Raw genomic sequence first — 25,797 nt, forward strand, 5'->3', positions numbered from 1 at the left:
CATGAGTGGACATTATTTGGGATAAGAAATAAACCTGGGATTTAATTTTAAATCTCAGGAAGACAGTGACCCTGGATTTGATTTAAGTTAACATTCTCTTCTGACCCATTTCAGTACCTCTTGGTGTAATACATAAAATGCCCACCAGGAGTCCCAGGTGATCACTGAAAAGCTCCATGAAGACTGAGGAAAGGCTCCCTTGGCAAAATGCTTAGCTCCTGCTTTGGCAAGATGAGCCATGCCTCTGGGTGATCATACAAATAAAACAAGAGGTAAAAAACAAAACAAAACAAAACAAAAACAGGTTGGAGGATGTTAGCGGGAAAAATGCTTCCCCTCTGCCCCAATATCTCTTTCCATAAATGGTATTTATACCCCAGAGAGGATTCATGTTACACTCCGGAGTTCTTTAGAAATAGTAAGCTCTTTGGCTAATAGACACAAGCTAATGCCTTTAACTTGGCTTCTGTTGGCAATAGAAATAATATTTGGTAATATTTACACTTTACCAAACTGTTCAAAACTCATGCAGGGAAGATGTGATTTATTAGGGATATAATGGAATAAGGAGAGCATGGAAGGAGTCATTCATCAGATGAGAAATTGCATCACATTTCTTCAAGATACAAAACAGACAGAGGTGACTTGGCTGGTGACACTGAAGGGGAGGCCAGGACACGCAGAGAGGAGCCTCCATGCCCATGACCCAGTGAGGTGACTGACTGTCCATGTGGAACCCTGGACCCTCACCTCCAGGACAGAAAAAGTAAACAAAACAGACAAAAAACTGCGAAGAATATTATCCAATACAGTTGACTACATTAGAGAAGAAGAAACTACTGCTGTATCTGAGCCTCAGAGAAAACAAAAACCCTCATCCAGATACTTGAAGGGAAACCCCCCCCCACCACAATAGCTCACTTCCACCTGCCCACCTGAAGTCAAGCTCAAGCTTCACCCATGTGTTCAGACAAATGCTCTACTCCTTCCATCTGAAGAATGAGCAGAGAACTGAGGGTCTCCACATATTTAAAGTAAGTCTGCAAAATCCAGGAGAAAGGCTCCCATTACAACAAAGAGAGAAAAAATGACATAATAGCAAAGTGAAATGATTCATGATAAAGAAAAAACAAACCTTAGTTCTAAGTAATACACTTAGAGAAATTCAAAAATAGTTTACATTCATAAATTAAGAATAGAGGTTATATTTTAAAAAAACACAAAAGGGAGTTCTTAGAACTAAAATACTACTACTATTATCTCCCTAAATCTCTGTAAAAAACAAACAAACAAGGGAACAAAAAGCCTCATAGATAGGTTGAGGGAAATGTTGAATGCTATCATACATACGATAAAAAGGCAAAGGGCTCCAAATTATACAAGGAAATACAAGAAGGAGGAAAAATCCAACTAGTCTGACTAATACTAATTCGAGAAAGAGTTTTAGAAAAATACCAAGACAGTTTTCTGGCACTGGACGTCATGACTTTTTAAATGGAGGTATCTAATACCAAGGAATTCTTTTGGTATGTATTTAGATATACTGACACATGCATTTATAGCATCAAGGATAAAATTAAATTTTAGGAAACATGCCTCGGAAAAATAATTTTCTATCCCTCCATAGCTAGCAAATATCAATCACGTATGAGGATTTAGTACTGACATTTTCAGAATTTCATCTCTCAAACACTTTTTTTTAAGGAACTTATAAGAGAGTACACCAAGAAAGACGAAGTCCTGGGCTTTAGGACACAGAATTTCTAACTCAGGAAAATTATGCAGCAGGTCTAGACAGCAATCATCCAAATCTGCCCCAGGGAGAAGATTCTGGTAGGGAGATCTTTAAAAAACCAGGGAATGAATGGTGATCAAAATCTCAGACAAAGTTGAGCTGGTAGGCATCATGGTTGATGGAAGGACCACTCAGATATGATGCTAGAAATGCTCTATTGTTCAGGATCATCACTTTGGACCAATGGGCAAAGAAATGTGACTGTAGGATACCATATGGGTCTGTTCTTCCATTGTAATGCACAATCTCTAGCTTTCAACTTTTGGAATCAAGCTATAGAGAAGATTGTCTCTGGTTATGGAATAGAGTGCAAATATATTCAACCCATGCAATAAAAGTCAAGTATGACGACAGAGGCTGTGAAGGAGAAAGCTGAAGACACAGGAGCACTAATATCCTCATCTTACAAAATGGGTAAGAGATAGTGTCTGTGTTAGACGGAAGAAATGGAGGTTTAACTCAAGTTCCTGAGTGAATTTGCAGAGGAAGCAAGAATAATGATCCTGGATAAATGCCTAAGAGTGGGGTTGCTGGGTCATATGGTAGTTCTACCTATAGTTTTCTAAGGTATCTCCCATACTGTTCTCCATAGTGATTGTACCAGCTTACATTCCCACCAACAGTGCAGGAGGGTTCCCTTTTCTCCACACCCCCTCCAGCATTTGTTATTTGTGTACTTATCACTGATGGCCATTCTGACTGGGGTGAGGTGGTATCTTATGGTAGTTTTGATTTGCATTTCTCCAATTATCAGGGATGTTTAGCATTTTTTCATGTGTTTGTTGGCCATCTGTATATCTTCTTTGGAGAAGTGTCTTTTCAGGTCTTTTGCCCATTTTTCCATTGTGTTGTTCGCTTTTTTGCTGTTGAGTTGTATAAGCTGTTTGTTTATTTTAGAGATTAAGCCCTGGTCAGTCGCATCATTTGAAAGTATTTTCTCCCATTCCGTAAGCTGTCTTTTTGTTTTCTTTTTGGTTTCCTGTGCTGTGCAAAAGCTTGTCAGTTTGAGTAGGTCCCATTGGTTTATTTTTGCTTCATGATAATGTGAAAAAAAGAATGTATACATGTATGTGTAACTGGGTCACCATGCTGTACAGTAGAAAAAAAATGTATTGGGGAAATTTAATAAAATAAAATAAAATAAAATACGAAAAAAAAAAGAATAATGATCCCACCATTTAGGAAAGAAGGAAAAGAAGGCTTGAGTGGTGAAAATGTAAAATATCCTCTCCATTATGTTAGAAAGTCAGTACTAAAAGCCTATGAAAATTGACTTAGAGTGAGATGAGCATATTATTTAAAGACAAGGCATAATCATGAGAAAACTAAAACACAAAGCAACACAGAGCAAAAATTAAGACTGAATGCCTCTAAGGGAACTGAGAGGAGGGTAGATGAGGGAGGATGATGCTATGGTTTTCATTACAAGCATTTTTATACTATTTTATTTTTGACTATATCCATTATTTTGATTTAAAAATATCAGAAGACAGTGCATTTAATTACCATCCAATCCTTCACAAGTAGTTGTTTTAAGAAATCAGGCCAATAAAGTCTTATTTATTTTAAACACAGCAACACTATTAAGTAAGCTTTCATGGCTCTGCATTTATTTGCATGAATTTATTTCCCTGACCAACAAAAATTTGTTCATATTTGGGAATAGGTGTAGGACAGCCTGGATGTAGGTCTGTTTGGTTTCCTGGGGGCTGACTGAGTGGCTTAAATAATGGGAAGTTATTGACTCATTGGTTCTAGAGGGTACAAGTTCAAGATCAAGGTGTCACTAGGGTTGGTTCCTTCTGAGGCTGTGAGGGAGTCTCTGGTCCTTGGGTCTCTCCTGGCTTCTGGCTGTTTGCTGGCATCCTTGGTGCTCCTTGGCTTGTAGAAGCATCACTTTGCCTTCTGCCTTCACCTTCACATGGCATTCTCTTTCTATGTGCCTGTATCCATTTTTTTTTTTTTCATAAAGACATCAGCTATATCAGATTAGGGGCCCATCTTCTTACTCTAGCATCCTAACTTAACTAATTACATCTGAATCACATTAGAGCATCTATGGGTTAGGATTCCAACATATGAATTTTGGGGACATGTACCTCAACTTTGGAGCCCTTTGGAGATTAAGAATTAAACCAACTGGCCTACAGAGAAGGAATTAAACCAACTAACCTACAGAGAAGGAATGAAACCAACTTTGGAGCCCTTTGGAGAGAAGGAATTAAACCAACCCACTGTTGTCACTCAGTGGGTTACAAACCCCACTAGTAGCCATGAGAATGCCCTAGCCTTGCTCAGTGGGTCAAGGATCTGGCATTGCCGTGGGCTGTGGTGGAGGTTGTAGACATGGCTCAGATCTCACGTTGCTATGGCTGTGGTGTAGACTGGCAGCTGCAGCTCTCATTTGACCCCTGGCCTGGGAATTTTCGTATGCCATAGGTGCAGCCCTAAAAAGAAAAACAAAAAACAAAAAACTGACCTATTGCTAGTAAGTAAAATAGTTAAAATTGAGGCCTGTTTCCTACTAAAAAGGAAAGACTATTTGGGTATATGAAGCATTAGATGCAAGAATACACTCTGTTCTTGGAGAAGCAAAACTCTTAAGGACATTTGCTTTCAAACAAAATAAAACTTATTTATTGAGCTTTATGGTTTAATAAAGACTGTTTTATGATGATTTGTAAAGCATTCTGTAATCTTTAGTTGGGCATTTCAAAATTTAGGTTGATTATTTCCATCTTTAGAGAGAGAAAAATTGTATTAGTCAAGCCCAAAGGACATCCAGCATTTCTAATCAAAGTTTATTTGCTGAGGAACATTTGAAGTAATGGCTAGCATATAATAGCTTCAACTGTGTTTAAATAAAATTCTGATCATCATCTCATAGTAATTATTGCATAGGAAGAAAATTATTTATTGCAAGGCCTAACAGGCAGTAGCAAAATATATTCTGCTGTGAATAGACACTGCAGTGCAAACAGGCAGCTGTTTTTTTTAAGCATGCATGGTTATGTTTTAAATGTAAATGCATGTAAATACTTCAATTATTAACATCTTATTATTGCTCAAACAGCTTGCCAAGGAATACTCAGTAAAGAATTTAAAGCTCTGCAAGATCATTTATTTCCTTTTGTCTTTTATAGTTTATAATTTGGTGCACTAGATCCTTTAGGATACATAGCCTAAGTCTCATCTAAAGTCAGATTTATAAACACGCTTTATTTTTTCAAAATCACTAAAATTGTTCTTTTGAATATTTGTTTCCAAAACTTCCTAGTTTGTAAATAACTAGGGAGGAATTCAAAGTGTAAGTTACCTTCCCTTCCCCTGACCCAGAGACTGTTTTCAACATGATCTGTTTTCATGAATTCACTAACAGATAGGAAGGAAAATGCAACAGAAAAAAAAAAAACTCTGTGTAGTAGAAGGGCCTGGAACATCCTTACTCCTTGGTGAACAAGTCTGCTGAAGAATTACAAAGAAAGGGCATAGCTGCTATGTTCGAATCACTGTTTAATTCATGCACAAATGTCTAACCTAGTTCCCAAAGGTCTTGAGGAGGGGGCTTGTGACAAGGGAAGTGAAACTGATCCTTTTTACTCTAGCTGGGCCACCAGCTCATGCTGCTGGAGAGACAGGGGGTCATGATATGACAGTGGGGGCAAACCTTTGTGCTTCTCAAAAGGAATAGAATAAAAGGAATATAATCTCTCTGTATAACAAGTCCAGGCATCTTTCCTGCAGCCAAAGCTTCACAAGGAAACTTGTCATTCTGAAGAGTTTATCTGCCCTTGATGTTTCTAAATTGGGTTCACATAGAAATTTTTGATGCTGCTCAGGTGCACATAATGGGTGACACCCAGCATCTGTCAGAAGCAGCCCTAAAGCAATGGAGGAGCCAGCCGTCAGTTCTTTCATAGTGGCTTCAAATACGAGAAGCGGCAGGGTATGCTGTGGTGGATGATGTCATGGGACAGAGGCACTGCTGCCATCTCCTTCCTTTTTTTTCAGATATAGCAGTAGGATTACATATATTCTTTGTTTTATTTTATTTTTGCCATTGCTGTTTCTTGCAAAACCATACCTTCTATCTGGACTCAATTCTCTTCTTAAGTACATCCTTCAGTATCCCTTTCAGTGAAGGTTTGCGATGATAAACTCTATCTTTGCCTGAAAATATCACTGTCGAGGCATCCTTCTTGAATAATACTTCAGCTGGGTATAAAGTTCTACATCTATGGTTATTCTTCTTTTCCACTTTGTGCCATCTTGTAACTGAAGTCATTAATCATCTCCACCTTTTGCATGTGGTTGTATTTCTTTGCAATGCAATAAGCCATCACAGAGAATGCTTCTAGAAAAGGGTTTTGCTTTGGAGCAAATCCAAATTTCAGTGAAATCCAATCCTTTTCAAATCATGAAATGGATACGTAGGTATACAGGAGGTTGTTTGTTTAGTTATGCTGGCCTCTCACATTCATTAGCAAGGGCTTAGTGCATATAAGCACCATGGTGTCTGTTTTCCATCATGTACATCGAATCCTTTCTTTTGCAGGCATTTCCAACTTAAACACAGTCCATGAAAGTAAGAATGGGTGTTCATAGCTATAATGGCAGGGTATGTTTTCAATTATTTAACTCACCCCCAAACTATTCTACACATTATAATATGTGCACAATAACAGTTTACCTTCCCTGCCTGACCATGTCACCCCATGTTAATTTAGTGCAAAACGTTATTATAACACTGCAACCCTTAACAACTAATTTTTCCCTACAAAGACAATCCTCCATTTAGAGACATAAAAAAACAAAAGGGAACAAAGTCAGGGCCTACTTCCAATTTAGTAAGAGCGTGAAAGAGAGCAACAATCTTAAAGGGGGTAGGTTAAAATATGATGAAGCGGGGAGTCTTGACCCAGAATGAACAAATATTCATGATGCTAGCTAGCTTCAGTAATTTATTTTTTTAAAAGAACAAGTTCACATATGCTCATTGGCAGAGCTATAAGGAAATTTTAGAGTTGAGTCAGGTCACTAGAGTCATGGGTAATGCAAAGATCTCCCCACCCCCAACCTCTAGCATATGGAAGTTCCTGGGCCAGGGATATAACCTGTGTCTCCACAGTGACCAGAGCTCCTACAGAGGCACTTAACCCACTGTGCCACAGTAGCAACTCCATAAAAAATCCTTGTTTTAGAATCAATTTTGCAATCCACTTGCCAAATACTTTCTTGAAGGGGTATTTTGATGAACCAGAAAACAAATATCACACAGAACAGCAATATGAACATAATCTTTTTCTTTTTTACCATTGCACCTGTGGCATGTGAAAGTTCCCAGGCCAGGGGTTGAATCAGAGCTGCAGCTGCCAGCATATACCACCTCCACAGCAACATGGGATCTGAACCACATCTGCCACCTACACCACAGCCCATGGCAACGCTGGATCCTTAACCCCCTGAGTAAGGCCAGGGATGGAACCTGCATCCTCACGGACACTATGTCAGGCTCTTAACCCACTAAGCCACAAGGGGAACTCCAATATGTACATAATCAAAAAGGGTGATTTGAAATTCCACACTGAGGCCACTGATGCCCCTAGCCCTCCAACAAATAAAAACGCACATTTAAAAAGTGAGGGACAACAGTAAATGACTAATGTTTCCTGTGTCCATACCTATTCCAAGAAAGGTACACATTAAATGTTTTACATGTTCTCATTCATTAATCCTATGGCCTTCTAAGGTAGTTACCAGAATTATGTGCATTGCAAAAACTCTGAAGTTCTATGCTCATGGAAAGACTTTCTCTCATGAAAACTTCTGAAAAAAAAAAAAAAAAACAAACTTTTTTTTTGTCCAGGCCTGAGGCATGCAGACATTTCCAGGCCAGGGACTGAACCCATGCCACAGCAATAACCTGGGCCACAGCAGTGACAACGACAGTTCCTTAACCCACTAAGGCACCAGGGAAGTCGTTTTTTTCTTCTGAAAAATTTCTTAATCTATAAGATTACATAACCTGGAGGCTTTGACTAGGCATAAATATTTGATTCAAAAACTACTAAGTACAGTAAGCTCTCTGTTGTTAATCACACTCTAACCCCAAATACATACCTCATTAGCAATAACTCACATGTTTTGTCCTTTCATCAGTGATGATTAATATCCTGCTAATGCCTACCCATGGGTACTACAAAATGTCCACTACTTCCAAATCAAATGACATAGACTGACATACGGTCATAGAATTTTTGGAGGGTTATGTTTATTAGATTCTAACTACTGAATATGACCAATTTACCATTGTGACATCTGATACCCTTTTATTCACTTCTGTCACTGGCAAACAGGCACGGGTGGCTTGTGTCCTTAGCCCCTGGAGAAGCAGGGACCATACTACTTGATTAGCTCACAGCTACCTTGAGGGATGATGGGAAATTGATTGTGAGCATCAGCCATGCTGTTAGTAAGGATGCTAACCTGTGACCAGCTCCCGGATCTCCAGGTCGGTGGTCTTGCGGAGCAACCTCACCAGTGCTGGGATGCCTGCACAGTTCTTCAGGGCGATTTTGTTATCATCGTTGGCTTTCCCGTACACCAAGTTTCTCAAGGCTCCACAGGCACTACGGTGGACTTCCGTCATCCGATGATCCAGCAGGTCCACCAGGAGCTGGATGCCTCCTTGTCTCCTTATCTGAAAGAGCCAAGGACACACCTTTTGCCTTAGAGGGGAAGGTTTCACTATTAAAACCCAGACAGATTTTTTCATATGACATGGGTGCTACAATTAATTGCCCTGAACTGAATGAAGGCCTTTTACAAAGGGAAAAGAAAACACATTATTGTTCTCTTTAGAATCTATTGCTTTGACTTTTCTTAATATCCCATGGATTAAAAATTCAAATGCATTTCCTTTCAAGCTGGAGCATTTTGAAAAGTTGATTTTAACCTCCTACTGGGCATCTCAGCCATTTCTCTCTATGAAAATATGCCACATACTTGTATAAAGCAGATGGAGGGGGCAAAAGAAAGATTCTCCCTCCAAAGACTTATTATATGTAACCACTGTCTTAAAAGGCTGCAAGACTGATAGACAGAATGTGAAAATTATGCTTAATAGGGAAATGCTCCCAACCTTTCAAAGGAAGCAGAAGCTAAAAGAGGAACCAGAAATGACACAGGGTTTTTCATCTGAGAAGACTGAAAAATAAGAAAGTCACTCACAATGAAAGCTGGTCAGAACACTAAGACCAGGGCATGTTATACTTAACTTAGGTATTTTATTAATAACACCCACAAAATAACATTACATTTGTGAGTTCTTTCACCTAAAGAGAAATGTGTTTTTTAAATAAGTAAATGAAAGAAAATATCCCTTGCAATATGTTTCTACATGTGTGTTCCCTCTCTGTCCTTTCATTTCTAGACCCTATTTTAAAACTTAAAAGGCAAACAAATTGTCTAGTTAACATGCAGACCATTTCATGGAGTTTTCATTAGCAGAGCTGTATTTGAATATTTCTGCATTTGGAAAAAGCATACAATTCACTCAGTAATATTCTTTTCTTTTGTTAACCTCAAGATCCATCAGTGATTGAAGAATTATAATTTGGCATGAATGAATATAATTTGGCACCTTCCCTATTTAGTTTTCTTATTACAGAAAATTTATTCATCCCACAGCTGGGCAGGCACACAGAGCTAAACCTACAAACTCTTCCAAAGGTGCTCAAATACTACATTGTCCAGCTACACCACATAACACTGCCATCTGGGAGGTTAACGAAGATGTGGAACATACACACAATGGAATACTATTCAGCCATAAAAATAGAATGACGTAGTGCCATTGGCAGCAACATTGCTAGATCTAGAGATGATCATACTAAAGAAAGTCAGAGAAAGATAAATAATATCACATGATATCACTTATATATGGAATCTAAAATATGGCACACATGAACTTATCTATGAGACAGAAGCAGATTCACAGACATAAAGAAGAGACGTGGTGGCCAAATGGGAGGGGTTGTGCATTTGGTTTGGGAGTTTGGGGATTAGTATACGCAAACTAGTATACATAAAATGGATAAACCACAAGGTTCTACTGTACAGCACAGGGAACTATATTCAATATCTTATAAAAAACCATAATGGGAAAAATAGTCCAATTATTATGTTTCTTCTCTTTCTTTTAATGGCCGTATCCAGGGCCTATGTAAATTCTGGGGCCAGATCAAATCCAAGCCACAACTGTGACCCATGTTGCACCTGTGGCAATGCCAGATCCTTTAACCCACTGCGCCAGGCTGGAGATTGAACCCTCACTCCACAGCAACCAGAGCTACTGCAGTTGGATTTTTTTTTTTTGCTTTTTAGGGCTGCACCCACGGCATATGGGGGTTCCCAGGCTAGGGGCCCAATCAGAGCTACAGCTGCCAGCCTACACCACAGCCACAGCAACTCAGAATCCAAGCTGCATCTGTGACCTACACCACAGCTCATGACAACGCTGGATCCTTAACCCACTGAGTGAGGCCAGGGATCAAACTTGCATCCTCATGGATGCTAGTTGGATTTGTTAACCACTGAGCCACTAAGGGAACTCCCTGCAGTTGGATTTTTAACCCACCGCATTCTTCCTATAGTACGAACTTGTTCATTGCGTTTATTGTTGCTGTCTTTCTTTTACTAGAATTTATGTACTTGGAGGGCAACCCTCTCTTTGTTTTCTTCACTGATAGAACTCCATCCCGATTCCAAGTGCAATGCCAGGCACATGGTAGATGTTCAACAAATATTTGTTGAGTAATTGAGAAGGGAGCACGTCTTACTTGTTATAACAGTGTTTCTTCTTCAGGTTAGCTGATATCAGCTTTTCAAAACTGAGTCATATCTCTCAAGAAAGAAAAAAAAAACCCTTTTTTGAACACATATGAAGGTTTCCAAGGTGCCACAGCTACTCTTCCAAGACCAGTTTACATACAAAAAAAATGAAAGCATGCGTCCCTTACATAAGGTGGACCTCCTCACGATTCAAAACATGCTAGGAGGAACTATTCCGTTCCCTAACCAAATAGAAACAGGGAAAGTTGAAATCCTCACAGAAGTCATGGCTTCTAAGTCCCTAATTAGAAAACACGAATGTTTTGTAGATATAGATTTAGAATGGACAAGCAACGAGGTCCTGTTGTACAGCACAGGGAACTATATCCAGCCTCTTGGGATAGAACGAGATGGAAGATACTATGAAAGAATTATATATATGTATGACTGGTCACTATGCTGCACAGCAGAAATTGACTCAACACTGTAAATCAACTATACTCTAATAAAAAATAAATTAAAATAGAAAAAGAAACCATGAAGGTGGTATTACACCACCTATGATATCAAGACCAGGAACAGAGGACAGGAGGCCTGGCCCAGAGAGGAACAGGGTTGTAGAGAGAAGGGCAATCGGGTCCCTGAGATGCCTGCACAGCCTGCAGTGGTGAAAGCACTGAGGGAAGGTGGCTAAAGGGATCACTGACTCCATCAGAAAAAGCTAAGAGCTGGTTTAATGGTGCTGAATTCTCTTAGCTTTTGCGTGTCTGTAAAGCTTTTGATTTCTCCTTCAAATTTGAATGAAAGCCTTGCTGGGTAAAGTAATACGATAGCCAAGACATGGAAACAACCTAAATGTCCGTCGACAGAAGAGTGGATCAAGAAGATGTGGTACAGATACACAATGGAATATTACTTAGCCATTAAAAGGAAAGAAATAACAACATCTGCAGCAACATAGATTGACCTAGGAATTATCATGATAAGTGAAGTCAGTCAGACAGTGAAATACCAGTATCATATGCCATCACCGACAAGTGGAATCTAAAAAAAGGACACAAGGAACTTCTTTGCAGAACAGATACTGACTCACAGACTTTGAAAAACTCATGGTTTCCAAATCAGGCAGGTTGGAGGATGGGGGATGGAAATGCTATAAAATTGGGTTGTGATGATCACTATACAACTCTAAATGTAATAAAATCCATTGAGTATTTTTTTTAAAAAGAAAAAGCTAAGAAAAGATCAGAAAACAACTTTTCCCTAACTTACAGTCTCACTCAGGGCCTGCTTGGCACCCACCCAGGAAAGATGAGGTCTATTGTACATACATTTGAGCTATAACACATCCACTTTATTTCTACTTGTGCAAAAAGCTTACACTATGCATGCCCTTTTCTCTACGTGTATTTGCATGTGTCTGCTTTACTCTAAAAATTATCTGGAGTTTCTGCCATGGCTCAGCAGTTAGCGATCCCGAATAGCATCCATGAGGACGCGAGTTCAATCCCTGGCCTTGCTCAGTGGGTTAAGGATCTGGCGTTGCTGTGAGCTGTGGTGTAGGTCACAGATGTGGCTCAGATCCCTCGTGGCTGTGGCTGGCAGCTATAGTTCTGATTGGACCCCTAGCCTAGGAACTTCCATATGCTGTGGGTGTGGCCCTAAAAAGACAGAAAGACAAAAAGAAATGATCTAAGTTTAACTATTTTAATAATGATGAAACTATACAAGAGGTAATGAAGTTCATGGTCATTAAAAGCAAATGGTATAGTAAATCTAACTCTCTCTCTTAGCCATTCTGTATATTAAAGATCCCTAATTTATGATAATATATTTCCCATTCATACAACTTAATGAATTAAGCTATTAAAATATTATTCCAAAGCTTTAAGAGGGAAAATTAATTCAAAATGAAGGCAATATCAATTCTTAATAGTATAATGAGAAAATGATGTTTTCAGTGTGACCCTAATTAATGCCATATATCCAAATATATAATGAAATCTTAAATTCTATTTTAATCTATTTAGGGCAACTCAAATAAGATGATAAACTTTTACATTCGGACTTATTTTGGGGGTCACTGGATCATCAATACAAAAATCTTTTGTTTTCTTGGGATTGAATTTTATCTAAGAATATGAGAACCCTACTTGAGTTTTCTGAAGCCAAACATTTGGTCACTGACAGATGTGAAATGTGATGGTCAGGTCCTCGGTTCTTTTTTTTTTTTTTAGGGCTGCAGGTACAGTATGTGAAAGTTCCCAGGCTAGAAATCAAAGAGCTGCAGCTGCCAGCCTACACCGCAGCCACAGCAACACAGGATCCTAGCCATGTCTACGACCTACACCGCAGCTCATGGCAACACTGGATCTTTAACCTACTGAGCAAGGCCAGGGATCGAATCCACATCCTCATGGATACTAGTCAGGTTCATTACCACTGAGCCACAATGGGAACTTCCAGGTCCTTGGTTCTTCCTTCTCCTGCAGCCTCCCCGCTCCCAAAAGGACCGGAAAGAAAGCCTTAAGGTAGACTTTGAATTCTCTTTCAGGGTCTTTATTCCCTGAAGGACCTCTGGGTATTATGGATGGTCTGCTTTTCTCTTGGCTCTTCCCTCTCTTTAAGTTCTCCTTGCCCCTAATTCTTCTAGTTTCTTCTTGTACTCAACCTTACACTCTCACAAGGCTCCAAACAAACCCATTTCAAATATCAATTTGAAAAATGCTCAGGGGGAAGTCTCTTCTTTGAAAAGTCACCTTACCTCCTCTCGCACTAAATGGCAAGCAACCTATTTTCCTATAAGCCTCCCTCCCCATGCACTGTTCCACATCCAATAGCGGGGACCCTTGTTTTAGCCCCCGCACTATTATTTCAGGCCAGTGTACTTTCTCCCTTTCCTCCCTTCATCATCTTCATGCAGAATTCCTCAAAAGCCAAATCTTAAAAGAATCTAGCTTTAATTCATTGAAACAGAATCAATAAAACACTATATAATATCCAATACATACAAAATAGAGCAAAATAAAATTCACTAGAAGAATATCTGTCATAGGTAGTAAGTTAATAAATACATATCACATGAGTGGAAGAGTGGTATAGTTTTTATTGTGTGTTGGTTTCCTTGTCTCTCTTTTTTAAAAAAAAAAACAACTATTTTTAGGTAGATGTTATTTTTAGAGCAGTTTTGCATTCACTGCAAAAATCAAGCAGAAAGTACAGAGAGTTCCCACATACCACTGTCCTCACACATGCTCAGCCTCCTCTATTACCAATACCCCCCTCCAGAGCCCTACATTTGTCACAATGCATGGACACATTATCACTCCAAGTACATATTTTACATTAGGGTCCACTCTTGGGTATTGTACCTTCTATGGATCTGGACAAATGTATAATGACATGGATCCACTATTACCACATCACACAGAATAACTTTATTGCCCTAAAAATCCTCTACGCTTTGCCATTCATTCTCCCACTCCTTCTCCCTAACTCCTGGGAACCTTTTACAGTCTCCACAATTTTGCCTTTTCCAAAAAGAAGTTCATTTAACTAGAATCATCCAGTACAGCCTTTTCAAATTGGCTTCTTTCACCAAGTAATTTGCATGTTAGAGTCCTCCACGTCTTTTGTGGCTTGATAGCTCATTTCTTCTTAGTGCTCAATAATATTCCATTGTCTAGACATAACATAGCTTATTTATTCATTCACCTACTAAAGGACATCTTGGTGGCTTCCAAGTTTCGGCAGTTAGGAAGAAAGCTGCTATGAACATCTGTGTGCAGGTTTCTGTATGGATATAAATTTTCAACTCCTTTGGGCAAGTACCAAGGGGAGCTCTTATTGGGTTGTACACTGAGAGTATGTTTAGTTTTGAAAGAAGCCACCACACCATCTTCCAGAACAGCTGCCCCATTTTGCACTCCCACCAGCAATGAACGAGAGTTCCTGCTGCTCCACATCCTCACCAGCACTTGGCATTGTCGCTGTCCTGCACTGTGGCCAGTCCACTTTGTTGTGGTATCTTATTGCTGTATTTCTTTGTCTTTTCAGACTGACTATGTGATTCTGATGTATTTACATTAATACAGAAGACCAAATAAAAGCTATCAATATTGAACCATGTAGAGGAAAACAATGGTTTGAACTGGATCTGGACTGAACAAATCTTATATCTGCTACTTTCCTGAACTTGATAGGTGTGACATAAAATTCACAATTTATGATAAGTCAAGACAAATTTAAAAGCAAAAACACTCTTCTTCTCTGCCCTTTGGCCTCCTCTTTCCCACTGGGCAATGTCTATCTGCATTATGCATCAACCAAACCTTCCCCAAATGCAGGAATACCTGCTTAGCCATAAAGAGAAACATTTCCTAGCACCAACAAGACAATTCTTTTACTTTTTTATTTTTTAGTCTTTTTTTTTTTGCCTTTTCTAGAGCTGCTCTCACAGCATATGGAGGTTCCCAGGCTAGGGGTCGAATCGGAGCTGCAGCCCTGGCCTACACCAGAGCCATAGCAGCGTGGGATCTGAGCCGTGTCTGCAACCTACACCACAGCTCATGGCAACGCCGGATCCTTAACCCACTGAGCAAGGCCAGGGATTGAACCTGCAACTTCATGGTTCCTAGTCAGATTCATTAACCACTGCGGGAACTCCAAGACAATTCTTTTAAAGAAAATATCCCGTCTGAACCCCTAAGGGGTCACATGGTTCTTAGATCTGGATTATGTAAACTGTCAATAATATATCATTTGATATACAGACCTCCGTCTCAGAAAACATATATAATTGTGCCTTGACTTCTAATGGGTGAAACAGTTCTCAGCGCTTTCTAAGATGCTCTTCCTGGGTTATAATCCTTAAATTTTTGGCTCGAATAAAATTTTCCATTTCTTTCCTAGACTGATCGATTTTTCATCAACATAGGGAATGACTGGAAAGGGTTTTTCATATATAACCTGAAGAGACAGTCTTAAATTCATTTATTTAATGATTCTTTGATACATGGTCCACTTTAGTTCCTATGTCAATAGCTCACATTTATTCTTCTGCTTAGCTGCGAACCTCAGGAATTGAAATGGAGAGAGTATTCTCTAAGAAATAAGGAAGATGGAGCTGATGAACCCCATACTCAGGGGAAATAAAAATGAATTAACCAATCAGAAGAAGCAAAACACTGCCCTGCTGACTGTCCTTTTAGGCTGTTTACAAAGATGGCATCTTAAAATCGAATATAGACTATTTCTGGGATGAAAGCAGAGACACACGTGCGAAAAATCAGTAAAGCTCACCCAGTTTGCACCAAGGAAGAAATGAAAATAGCTTATGTACCTTTACCATACGATCCACTATTTAAAAGAGTTCTTCTGATTTAAATTCTCGAATTAAAGTTATCTAAAAATCATTCAGGCATAGGATGCAACGGTTTTTTTCCTTGCTTTTCCATGGCAAGGCAGAATATATAGAGCCCCTTTAAATCAGAAAACAAATGGTTGAGCAATCCAACACGAGAAAAATGCAAGTCATGCATTACAACCCATTGGAGCAAATGAAGCCTCACCACATAGTGGATCTGGTACTCTTAACATTCTCTGCATTTATTGAGAATAAACTATCTTTATCAACTGAATTAGCTATCATCATTAAATTGATATGGACATCAATGAATAATCCAGAACATATCCAAGTATGGGAGTGTTTGTATGTTCATGACAGTCTTCCTAAAATTGTAATGATGATGTACAGTGGGTTAAAAAATTACTCTTAACAGGGAACAGAATTCCTCTTGGGTCGTACCTGTCTTCATTTAGAAAAATACTATGAACACTTGTTTTGAGGACAGCAGACCCTGAGGGCATGAGCTATTGCTCGCCTACTCTGAGGAATTCGGAGCTGAGACTAGAAGAGAAAAGAGGCTAGAGTAGCTTTCTGTTAACCTGCTGGTTGGTAAGATAAGGACCTCAAACATCTAAGGACCTGGGTGGACATTTCCCCACCTCTCAGGGTTCTATTACAGTTGAAGTAAAATGGATACAGCTTTGTGCTTCGCGTTTAGTGCTAAAAGAAACTAGGCTGGACCAGACATGCAAAGTAAATTTAAATCCTAGTCTGTAGGATTAATAATAAACCATACTGGAGTTCCTCTTGTGGCGCAGCGGGCATGAGCCCAACTAGTATCCATGAGGACGTGGATTCGATCTCTGGTCTCACTCAGTGGCTTAAGGATCCTGTGTTGCCATGAGCTGTGGTGTAGGTTGCAGATGCAGCTCAAATCTGTGTTGCTGTGGCTGTGGTGTAGACTGGCAGCTGCGGCTCCGATTCACCCCTAGACTGGGAACTTCCGTATGCTGCAGGTGGGGCCCTAAAAAAAACAAACAAACAAAACTTCCTTCTGGCTCTAGATACTCATTAACAATCAAGTCACAATGTCTGAGAACTGGTTTAGAGAAAGCTGACAAAAAGCCCTATGGACTCAGTGATTTCAGGGAATTTCCAATTCACTGTAATCTCTCAATGATGCTGCCTAGAAAAATTTTAAAAATAGATAGTTGTTTTATATTTCTTATTCATATTTAAAAATTAAGTAATTATCCCTGCTTAAAAGTTTGTGGATCTGAAATCTGAGACTTAACCAGAGGTAAATAAATCTCACTGAAAATTTTAATGTAGAAACTGCAGCTACCAGTTTTGAAAATACGTATTTTACCTCTGAACACTATTCCTCATCCTTACAGTTAAGCCCATTAGACAATCAGGGTTTCTATATAATTTGGATTGATGTATGAACATGTAGTTGCCTCTGAGTAAATCAGAAGTACAATTTTTTTTTTTTTCCTGCACCCTGGCATGTGGAATTTTCTGGGCTAGGGAAAATTGCACTGACAACATCAGGTCCTTAACCCACTGCTCCACAAGAGAACTCCAATAGCACAATTCTTAAAGTTTAAAATCTTTTTCAGTTTTATGAAAGGAACCTAGTTTTGAGGATTTAGGGTTGTTTTTAGTATTAAATGACATCCCAAATGTAAATTGTTTAACAAATGGGTCAATAAATATTATCTTCTAAGGAACTACCTACCCACTATATCAACTTTTTTTTTTTTTTTTTGTCTTTTGTCTTTTTAGGGCTGCACCAGAGGCATATGGAGGTTTCCAGGCTACTGGCTGAATCAGAGCTATAGCCACCAGCCTACACCACAGGTTGCAAGCTGCATCTGTGACCTACACCACAGTTCATGGCAATGCCAGATCCTTAACCCACTGAGCAAGGCCAGGGATTGAACCTGCATCCTCATGGATGCCAGTCAGATTCATTTCCGCTGAGCCACGATGCCTATATCAACTTCTTAAAGGACACTCTTTAAGGACACTATTACATGGTCAATATATGAATTAACTTAATAATACGCTCATATAACATATGATAGAATCAGTGAAAAGCATACCATTCAGAATTACAACTTCATAAATTTCATTTAGTGTGTAAACCAACTGTATATTATGAATACGTCATAAATCCAAGTGGTATATAACTAATGAGATTACGTAAGGGATATACTTATTATAGAATGAACTGTATGTACTGTATTGGTCATTTAAAAAATAACACCAAAGCGTGCTGCATTGATATTGCACCCAGGAGATATTTTGCTAGGCATATTTTCAAAGCAAGTGCAGTGAATGAATTAATCTATATTTTTAAAAGAAGAGACATGCAATGTTTTTTTTGTTTGTTTGTTTGTTTTGTTTTGTTTTTTGTCTTTTTGCCATTTTCTTGGGCTGCTCCCATGGCATATGGAGGTTCCCAGGTTAGGGGTCGAATCGGAGCTGTAGCCACCAGCCTATGCTAGAGCCACAGCAACGCAGGATCCGAGCCGTGTCTGCAACCTACACCACAGCTCACGGCAATGCTGGATTCTTAAACCACTGAGCAAGGCCAGGGATCGAACCCGCAACCTCATGGTTCGTAGTCGGATTTCTTAACCACTGAGCCACGACGGGAACTCCGCAATGGTTTTTCTTGTTATGGTAACTGACCAGGAAAAAAAGCATTTGAAATAATTTTGAGATGATAATAGTTCTTGGAAAAAGAGAATTTTTTTTTTCTAAAATACAGAGAGAATTATTAGGCAAAAAGAGAGAAGGACCATGTTTTGATTTTATTAACAAATTAGCTTCTAATAAACATAAAAATGCAACTAGCAGCCAAACATATAACCAGGAACAAGTTAAATGACTCAGAAGGTTCTAGTTCATGCAGATTTCCCCAGATGCTATACGTGTACCATGATGTAGGATGTATCTAGCAGAAAGCTATTTGGGTTTTGAAACTGATGTGGAAAGAATAAAGAAGTCTAAAAATATATTACTACAGTTAATTGAGTTGCCTTAATTTTCCAACCCAAAGCCCTCTACATTCCTAGACTCTTTGTCCCCGTGGATAAATTTCCAAATCCAGCTTCCACCCCATTGAACATGCCCTCACCTGGCACTGAAGACCATCACAGAGATAACTGCACAAACACACAGCAAAAATGAACACTTTGAAGGGAAGAATCTAAACTATTTTCTAAACTATCTTCAATTTAAGAGAAGTGGCTGATATTATTCTAGTTCTGTATTAATGAAAGGTTCCTGTCCATGACTTTGGCTAAAGAAAACCATTTCCCACAAAAAATCTCTGACATGATCTATTTTATAGCAATTTGAACTTTCATGTTCTCATCTACCTCATGATCCTATCATTTAAAGAGATAAAGGTCAGAGGGGAAAAAGCCCCTAATTTTGGTCTGAATGTGAGTCATTCTTCCACCAGCAATGCATTTGACAAGACACTCTAAATGAAAAACAAAAAACAAAAAAACCCGAATCATTGAAAAAAAAATTGCATATACCACGGTCCTTGGCCCTTTTGATGTCTCTCTGGTTAACTGTGATCATGAGCAGAGACGTTTACTAGACGTTTCCCCATCACAGAATGAAACACAGTCTAAGTGGCTGAAAAGCCAGCAGTGGATTCTTTATTGCAAACCTTGCTACCCACCAGTGAAGTGGACAGGAGGTCAAGAGGGGCCTCAGAGCTGTCCATCTCGAGGCTGGGAGCTGACAGCTTCCACAAACACTCCTGCTCGCTCAGAATCCCTGCAAGTTTCAACCTTATTCTGTACGACTGCTCAAGAAAGGCCCCCTCTTTTCTTTTTCTTACCAAGGAAGAATTCCAAGTGATCCCACAAATTCCTTTTCTAAAGACATCACTCAGACACACTAAAGGTGTTTCACATAAGTCTAATGATTTCCACTACCTGGCATAAGTTTTGAGCTATCCTCATAGATACAAGATACAGAGCCGCTAAGTAGTGACAATGACAATGCCTCCAATAGAAGTCTCCTTTGTTGTTCCCTAGCTGAACTCAACCTAACATATTCTAAGTGGCAACACTCAATTCGGATATCATTCAGCTGCTCAAAAGAGAATTTTAGATGAGCGCACAACAATTCTGAAAACACAAACCTCTGTCAGGCAGACATATAACTTAACTATTTGAAAATTATTAAAAGATCTCAGGATGTGAATTTGGGGAGCCCGTAGATATTACCCCCAAAGCCTTCATCATTGTATGGATTGGATAGTCCCCCTTTGACCCATGGGTATGGAGTGTCCAGTCTGTTCAGATTCTGGACTCAGAGGTGGGGGACAGAGACCTTCCCTTAAAGAAGCCCAGGAGTCAGAAATTGAGTAAACGGCAAAGAAGCTAATATGATCATTTCAGTAGTGAAAAACAGGAGCAGCTTTACCTGAAGGAGGACCTAGCAATTTTCTAGTTACAGCTTTGATCCATAAAAAAGATCCATCAAACTATACAAGCTTTCAGCCCCTCAACCACAGGTCTTCCCTGGTGATAAAAACCATAGAGAAGATAGGAAAAGAGCACGCAGGAAGGTGATTCATGGGGTTGGTCAGGGGATCATGATCAGGGGACATTTGAGCAAAGACTGATGACATGAGGGAGTGATGGAGGTTCCAAAGGAAGGGCAGGGAGGGCAGAGTGGCTGGGGCAGAGTGAAGGGCTATGAGATGGGGTGACAGCTGGGTGATGCTGGGCTGCACCTGGGGGCTTTTGGCTACTATAGAGGCACTGAGTATACTCTGAAGAAGATGGGTTTAAATAAGTTGACTAACACACTTGTTTAAAGACTGCTCTATGCACCACATGGAAAACAGACCATAGGGGCCCATAAGTGGAGGCAGGGGCACTGGTTAGGGGCCACTAAGTTTGTCCCGGTTTGAGAAATCCAGTAGCTTTAGATCAGATTGATGGGAACGCAAGCGCTAAGAAATGATGACTGAGGTTTTGGCCTTTCATTTTTAATAAACAAGTATGTTAATAATCATCATAATAGTAGTTTTTGGTTGACTGACAGATGGCAAAGTGTTTATGAAAGACACAGCCTCTCATTTAAATTTTAATTTCATTGGCATAATAAAAGTGCACATTTAAAAAAAATTGTGATTCTTTTGTTACTGCCAAATGGAAAATAACATCTTTCTAAAATGTAAAATTATGCTAAATACAGATATAGCAGTGATAGAAAAATTGTTTTGTATCCTAGATAGCCTATGGTTATAACAAATACTGAATATTAAAGTAAACCTAATATATTCCACCAAAAGGAGTTGTGATAGATATACAGAGAAAACTTTTCTGTGCATTTATTTTATTTTTAAGTTAAGTATCTAAATTTTAGGAGTTTCCTGGCAGCCTAGCAAGTTAAGGAGCCGGTGTTGTCACTGATGTAGTTTGGATCACTGCTCTGGTGGGTGTTTGATCCCTGACCTGAGAACTTTCACATGCCATGGGCACAGCCAAAAATAAAATAAAATAAATTTAAAAATTTAACCTATGTCAAGTAAGACTTCCCTTATACCTATAAAAATTGTACAGAATAGGGAGATCCCATTGTGGCTGAGTGGTAGTCAACCCGACCAGCACCCCTGAAGATGTGGGTTCAATTCCTGGGCTCTCTCAGTGGGTTAAGGATCCAGCACTGCTGTGAGGTGTGCTGCAGAGTTCAGATCCCGTGTTGCTGTGGCTGTGGTGTAGGCCAGCAGCTGCAGTTTTGATTCCACCCCACCCTAGAAACTTCCATAGGTTGCAGGTGTGGCCCTAAAAAGCCAAAAAAAAAAAATTGTACAGAATATAAAATTTGCTTAAATGTTTTCCTGTTATGCATATGTCTCCTTCCTTCCCTCCTTCCTTTCATTTTTCCTGTTTTAGATGACCAAGTTGCCTATATGTTCTGAAGATGTACTAGCTCATACACTCTTTTAGGGTAGTAACAGCCAACATTTACTGGACTTAACATTGGTTGAGAAAATAATTTTAGTTTTGTTCCACTCAGTTGATATTTACTAGGCATTGTCCTGTGCTCTTTGAGGAGCTGGTGGAGAAACACACAGGGACAAACGAGGTGCCTTGAAGGGGGTTGTCAGAAGGGCATGTAAATAGCCTCCTTGAGAAGTGGAACAGGGGATTATTTGAGGAAGAAATAACAGCTGGATTGACTTTCATAAGTTTAAAGCTGGTGAGGTGTAGGGAGTTCCCATTGTGGCTCAGCGGGTTAAGTACCTGATTGGTATCCATGAGGACACAGGTTTGAAACCTGGCCTCACTCAGTGGGTCAAGGATCTGGCGTGGCCGTGAGCTATGATGTAGGCCAGCAGCTGTAGCTCCAATTCAACCCCTAGCCTGAGAACCTCCATATGCCATTGGCGTGGTTAAATAAATAAAACTTGTGAGCTGTACAGTGTAGAACATGATTAAATTCTAAACTGTTTGGGGTAGTCCATGCTTTTGAACGTGCGAGACACGTATGGAAGGATGGGGGGAAAGAGGGGGCATCGGTGTGTCAGACAATGGTACATCTTCTTGGCCCTTAAATTTAGCCAAAAATTGGGGGTATTATTCCTCTTACAATTACTATGATTTTATACTCAGACTTGAACACTTTATGGAGCAGAATATAAGATCTGTGGGATTTTAAAGAAAATGTGCAGAATTTAAGGGAGTGGTATGCTGGCAGAAAGCTTCTTTGGCCAACAGCTCCCAATGCCTGCAGCCCACAAGGATGATGGCTCTGAAGAGGGATCAGCAGTCTGTGGCGAAGGGCATCTGCTCACCCAGAGCACCTTCTAGGGGTGGAACGCAGGGGGTGCTGACATGCCAGGAAGGGACCAGGCTGGGGCTGGCCCTGAAAACCACCTAAACAAGGAAAATTTGAGGTTCTAAGACGGGGAGACCCACTCATGCTTTTTGAGCAGAGGAGTGATATAGAAAGTGGTGGCAATGAGGCAAGAGAATTCACTTGTTAGTATCAAAGAAGGCAGAAGCATATCCTAGATCTGAAACATTTTCTGACCATTCTCCGGGCATCTGCGAATTCATAGAATATAACATGTACTATGGATTTCCTGCATCTCTCAATCGTTTATTTAAATTAACTTTGATTTTCATATTTTGATAGTTCTGTGCTCTGAGACCCAGCAAAGTAACTGGAGAGGCCCATCTTGTCATTCTCCAGTTGGCTCTGCCCCCAAGATCAGAGCAGAGGCTGCAGGGGATCCCAGGAGCTGAGCAAAAGGCAAAACTGCAGGTTCCACCACTCAGAGCTCCCCAGGATCCCCACTGAACACTGACCTTTGTCAGCTTCAACCACTGTGACCAGCTCTTTTGAGAATCCACAAACCGGAACATGTCTACCTCATTTCCTCACTTGCTTCTCTTGAACACGAAGGAAGCTATTACCAGGAAAATCCGTCTTGCAACATGGCATCTTGAAATATGAGTTATTCAATAATACTGCTCAGCTGATTAAATGTTATTCACTCTTCATTTTATCCATCAGCCCAAGCAGAACATTTATATGACACTTGAATCTTGGTATAATAAGAAAACACACTCGTTTGGTGTATCCGTGACCTCTGAAATTTTTTAAATTACGTACTAAGAAATCCCATCAAGGGCAGTGCAGTGCATCCCAAACCCTTGAGTCAGCCTTAATGAAGAGACTTTTCTAGGCATCATGTGAATGGTTATCTCAGAAATTCTGACAGCATTACAACTGTCCTAGCAATTTTAGTAAGTTGACAGTACTAAATCACACCCATGTCTATAATTCTATATACATATGTACTACAATGTTACTTACTCTATAACAAATATATGTACCAATAAACATATATATACAGGCCTATCTTGTTTTATTGTACTTTGGTTTATTGTGCTTCACAGAAACTGCATTTTTTATACACATTCAAGGTTTAAGTCAATCCTGTGTTGGGCAAGTCTATCTGGTGCTATTTTTCCAACAGCATTTGATCACTTCATGTCTCCACGCCACATTTTGGTAACTTGCAAAATTCCAAACTTTTTCTTTTTATTGCTTTGTATGTATTTTTCCTACTGCACAGCATGGTGAGCCAGTTACACATACATGTATACATTCTTTTTTCTCACATTACGTGTTCCATCACAATTGACTGGACAGAGTTCCCAGTGCTACGGACTTTTTCTTTATTATTATATTTATTATGGTGATTTCTGATCAGTGAGCCATTGCTGAAGGCTCATACAAAGGTTTGCATATTTTGGCAATAAAATGATTTTTAAAATTAAGGCATGGACAGTGTTTATTAGGTATAATACTATTACACACTTATACTACTGTACAGTATAAATACAATTTTTATAAGCACTGGGAAACCAAAAAAAATGTTGTGTGACTTGCTTCATTTTGATACTCAGTTTACTTCAGCGGTGGAGATCTGGATCTGAACTCACAATGTCTCTGAGCCATGCCTGTACGTATGTATTTAAAAGGGAAAGCAATTCAGAAGTGTCCCCTTTCCCTTCCTCCACCAACATGGGATTCACTTAGTTCTTTTAATTATTTTATTCCAATTTACATTTTGTAGCATTAATTCTCCTTGTCCTTATAACTCATCGCCTGTGGGTTCAAAGGACCTACCCAGGAGGTATTCTACCTTCCAATAAATAAAAGAGCCACAGAAATTGAGAAGATTGTTATTTCTTTAAAATAATAATTTCAGTTCAAAGATCTTCAGTCTTAGTATTAAATGACTAGAACCCCAATTATAATAAATAAAATGTTCTTATTTACCCCATTTTCAGACTTCAGTTTTCTGCATAGTTCGTCAATATTCTTAAAAAAAAAGAAACCTTCAAAATATAAAATCCCAGATTTAAAAAAATTCCCTGTTTTCTGTCTTACTGATCTAATTATGCATTTAAAAGCATGCTGGATACATAAATGTTTTAGTTTGCTTTTTTTTTTTTTTTTTTTTTTTAAATGGCCACACCTGTGGCATATGGACGTTCCTGGGCCTGGGACTGAATCCAAGCCACAGCTGAGGCTTACTCCAAACCGGAGGAAACACCTGATCCTTTAACACACTGTGCTGGGCAAGGATGGAACCCACACCTCGGCAGCCGCCCGAGCCACTGCAGTCTTAAATCACCTGGTTTGCATTTTAAATTCTTTAGAACTTTCAAATGAGTTATGTGTGCTATTGCATACTTTTTTTTTTTTTTTCAAAACTTGAAGGTAAGTGATAGCTATACTCTCAGTTTTTAACAGTTGGTAGATTCAGAGGGACAAAGCAGGGACTAAGGGAACATTTTTGTTTTAAAATTCTGCACACACAGTAGTTAGAATCCTCTCAGCCTGATAAACCATTAAAAACAGCACATCCATGCCCACCCCGTGCCCTCCTCTCTTGGTCCACATCCCCTTCTCTGGATTCCTCTTGCCTCCTTCCACTTACCACCTAGTACCTTTCATAGGCTAATATGTTGATTTTCTGCCCCACACCTGCCCAGGGGGCTTTAAGGCTATGAGAGCAGCTATCTTGTCTGATTTGTTCAAAACTGAATCCCCAGGGCTGAGAGGATACCTGGCACATGATCCATATTATTTTTTGACAGAATGCAATTTTGACCATGAACTCTGAAATTTTGAAATACGGCCAACTGTCACAGTCCACCCTTCAGGAGAAATGTCATATGCCAAGCAAATAAGTACTTAAGAACAAAGACTTCTGGTGGCTAAGAAGAGATCTCAGTAACTTAGAATACGATACAAT

General features: G+C 39.4%; 1 protein-coding gene across 10 annotated transcripts in view; it reads right to left on the reverse strand.

Moving 5' to 3' along the window:
* The window catches only part of CTNND2 (catenin delta 2), a 1,014,682-nt gene that overhangs the window by 241,286 nt on the left and 747,599 nt on the right, over positions 1–25,797 (reverse strand). For all 10 annotated transcript variants that reach the window (XM_021076841.2, XM_085001648.1, XM_085001647.1 and 7 more), the window contains one exon: positions 8,282–8,495. In XM_021076841.2, coding sequence (XP_020932500.1) covers positions 8,282–8,495 — 214 coding nt within the window. The remainder of the gene's footprint in view (positions 1–8,281; positions 8,496–25,797) is intronic.

The sequence above is a fragment of the Sus scrofa genome, chromosome 16 (assembly GCF_054392235.1).
Source record: "Sus scrofa isolate SSC_HxYL_T2T_F1_AM1 chromosome 16, Sscrofa_HxYL_maternal_Yorkshire_Landrace_v2.0, whole genome shotgun sequence".
NCBI lineage: Eukaryota > Metazoa > Chordata > Mammalia > Artiodactyla > Suidae > Sus > Sus scrofa.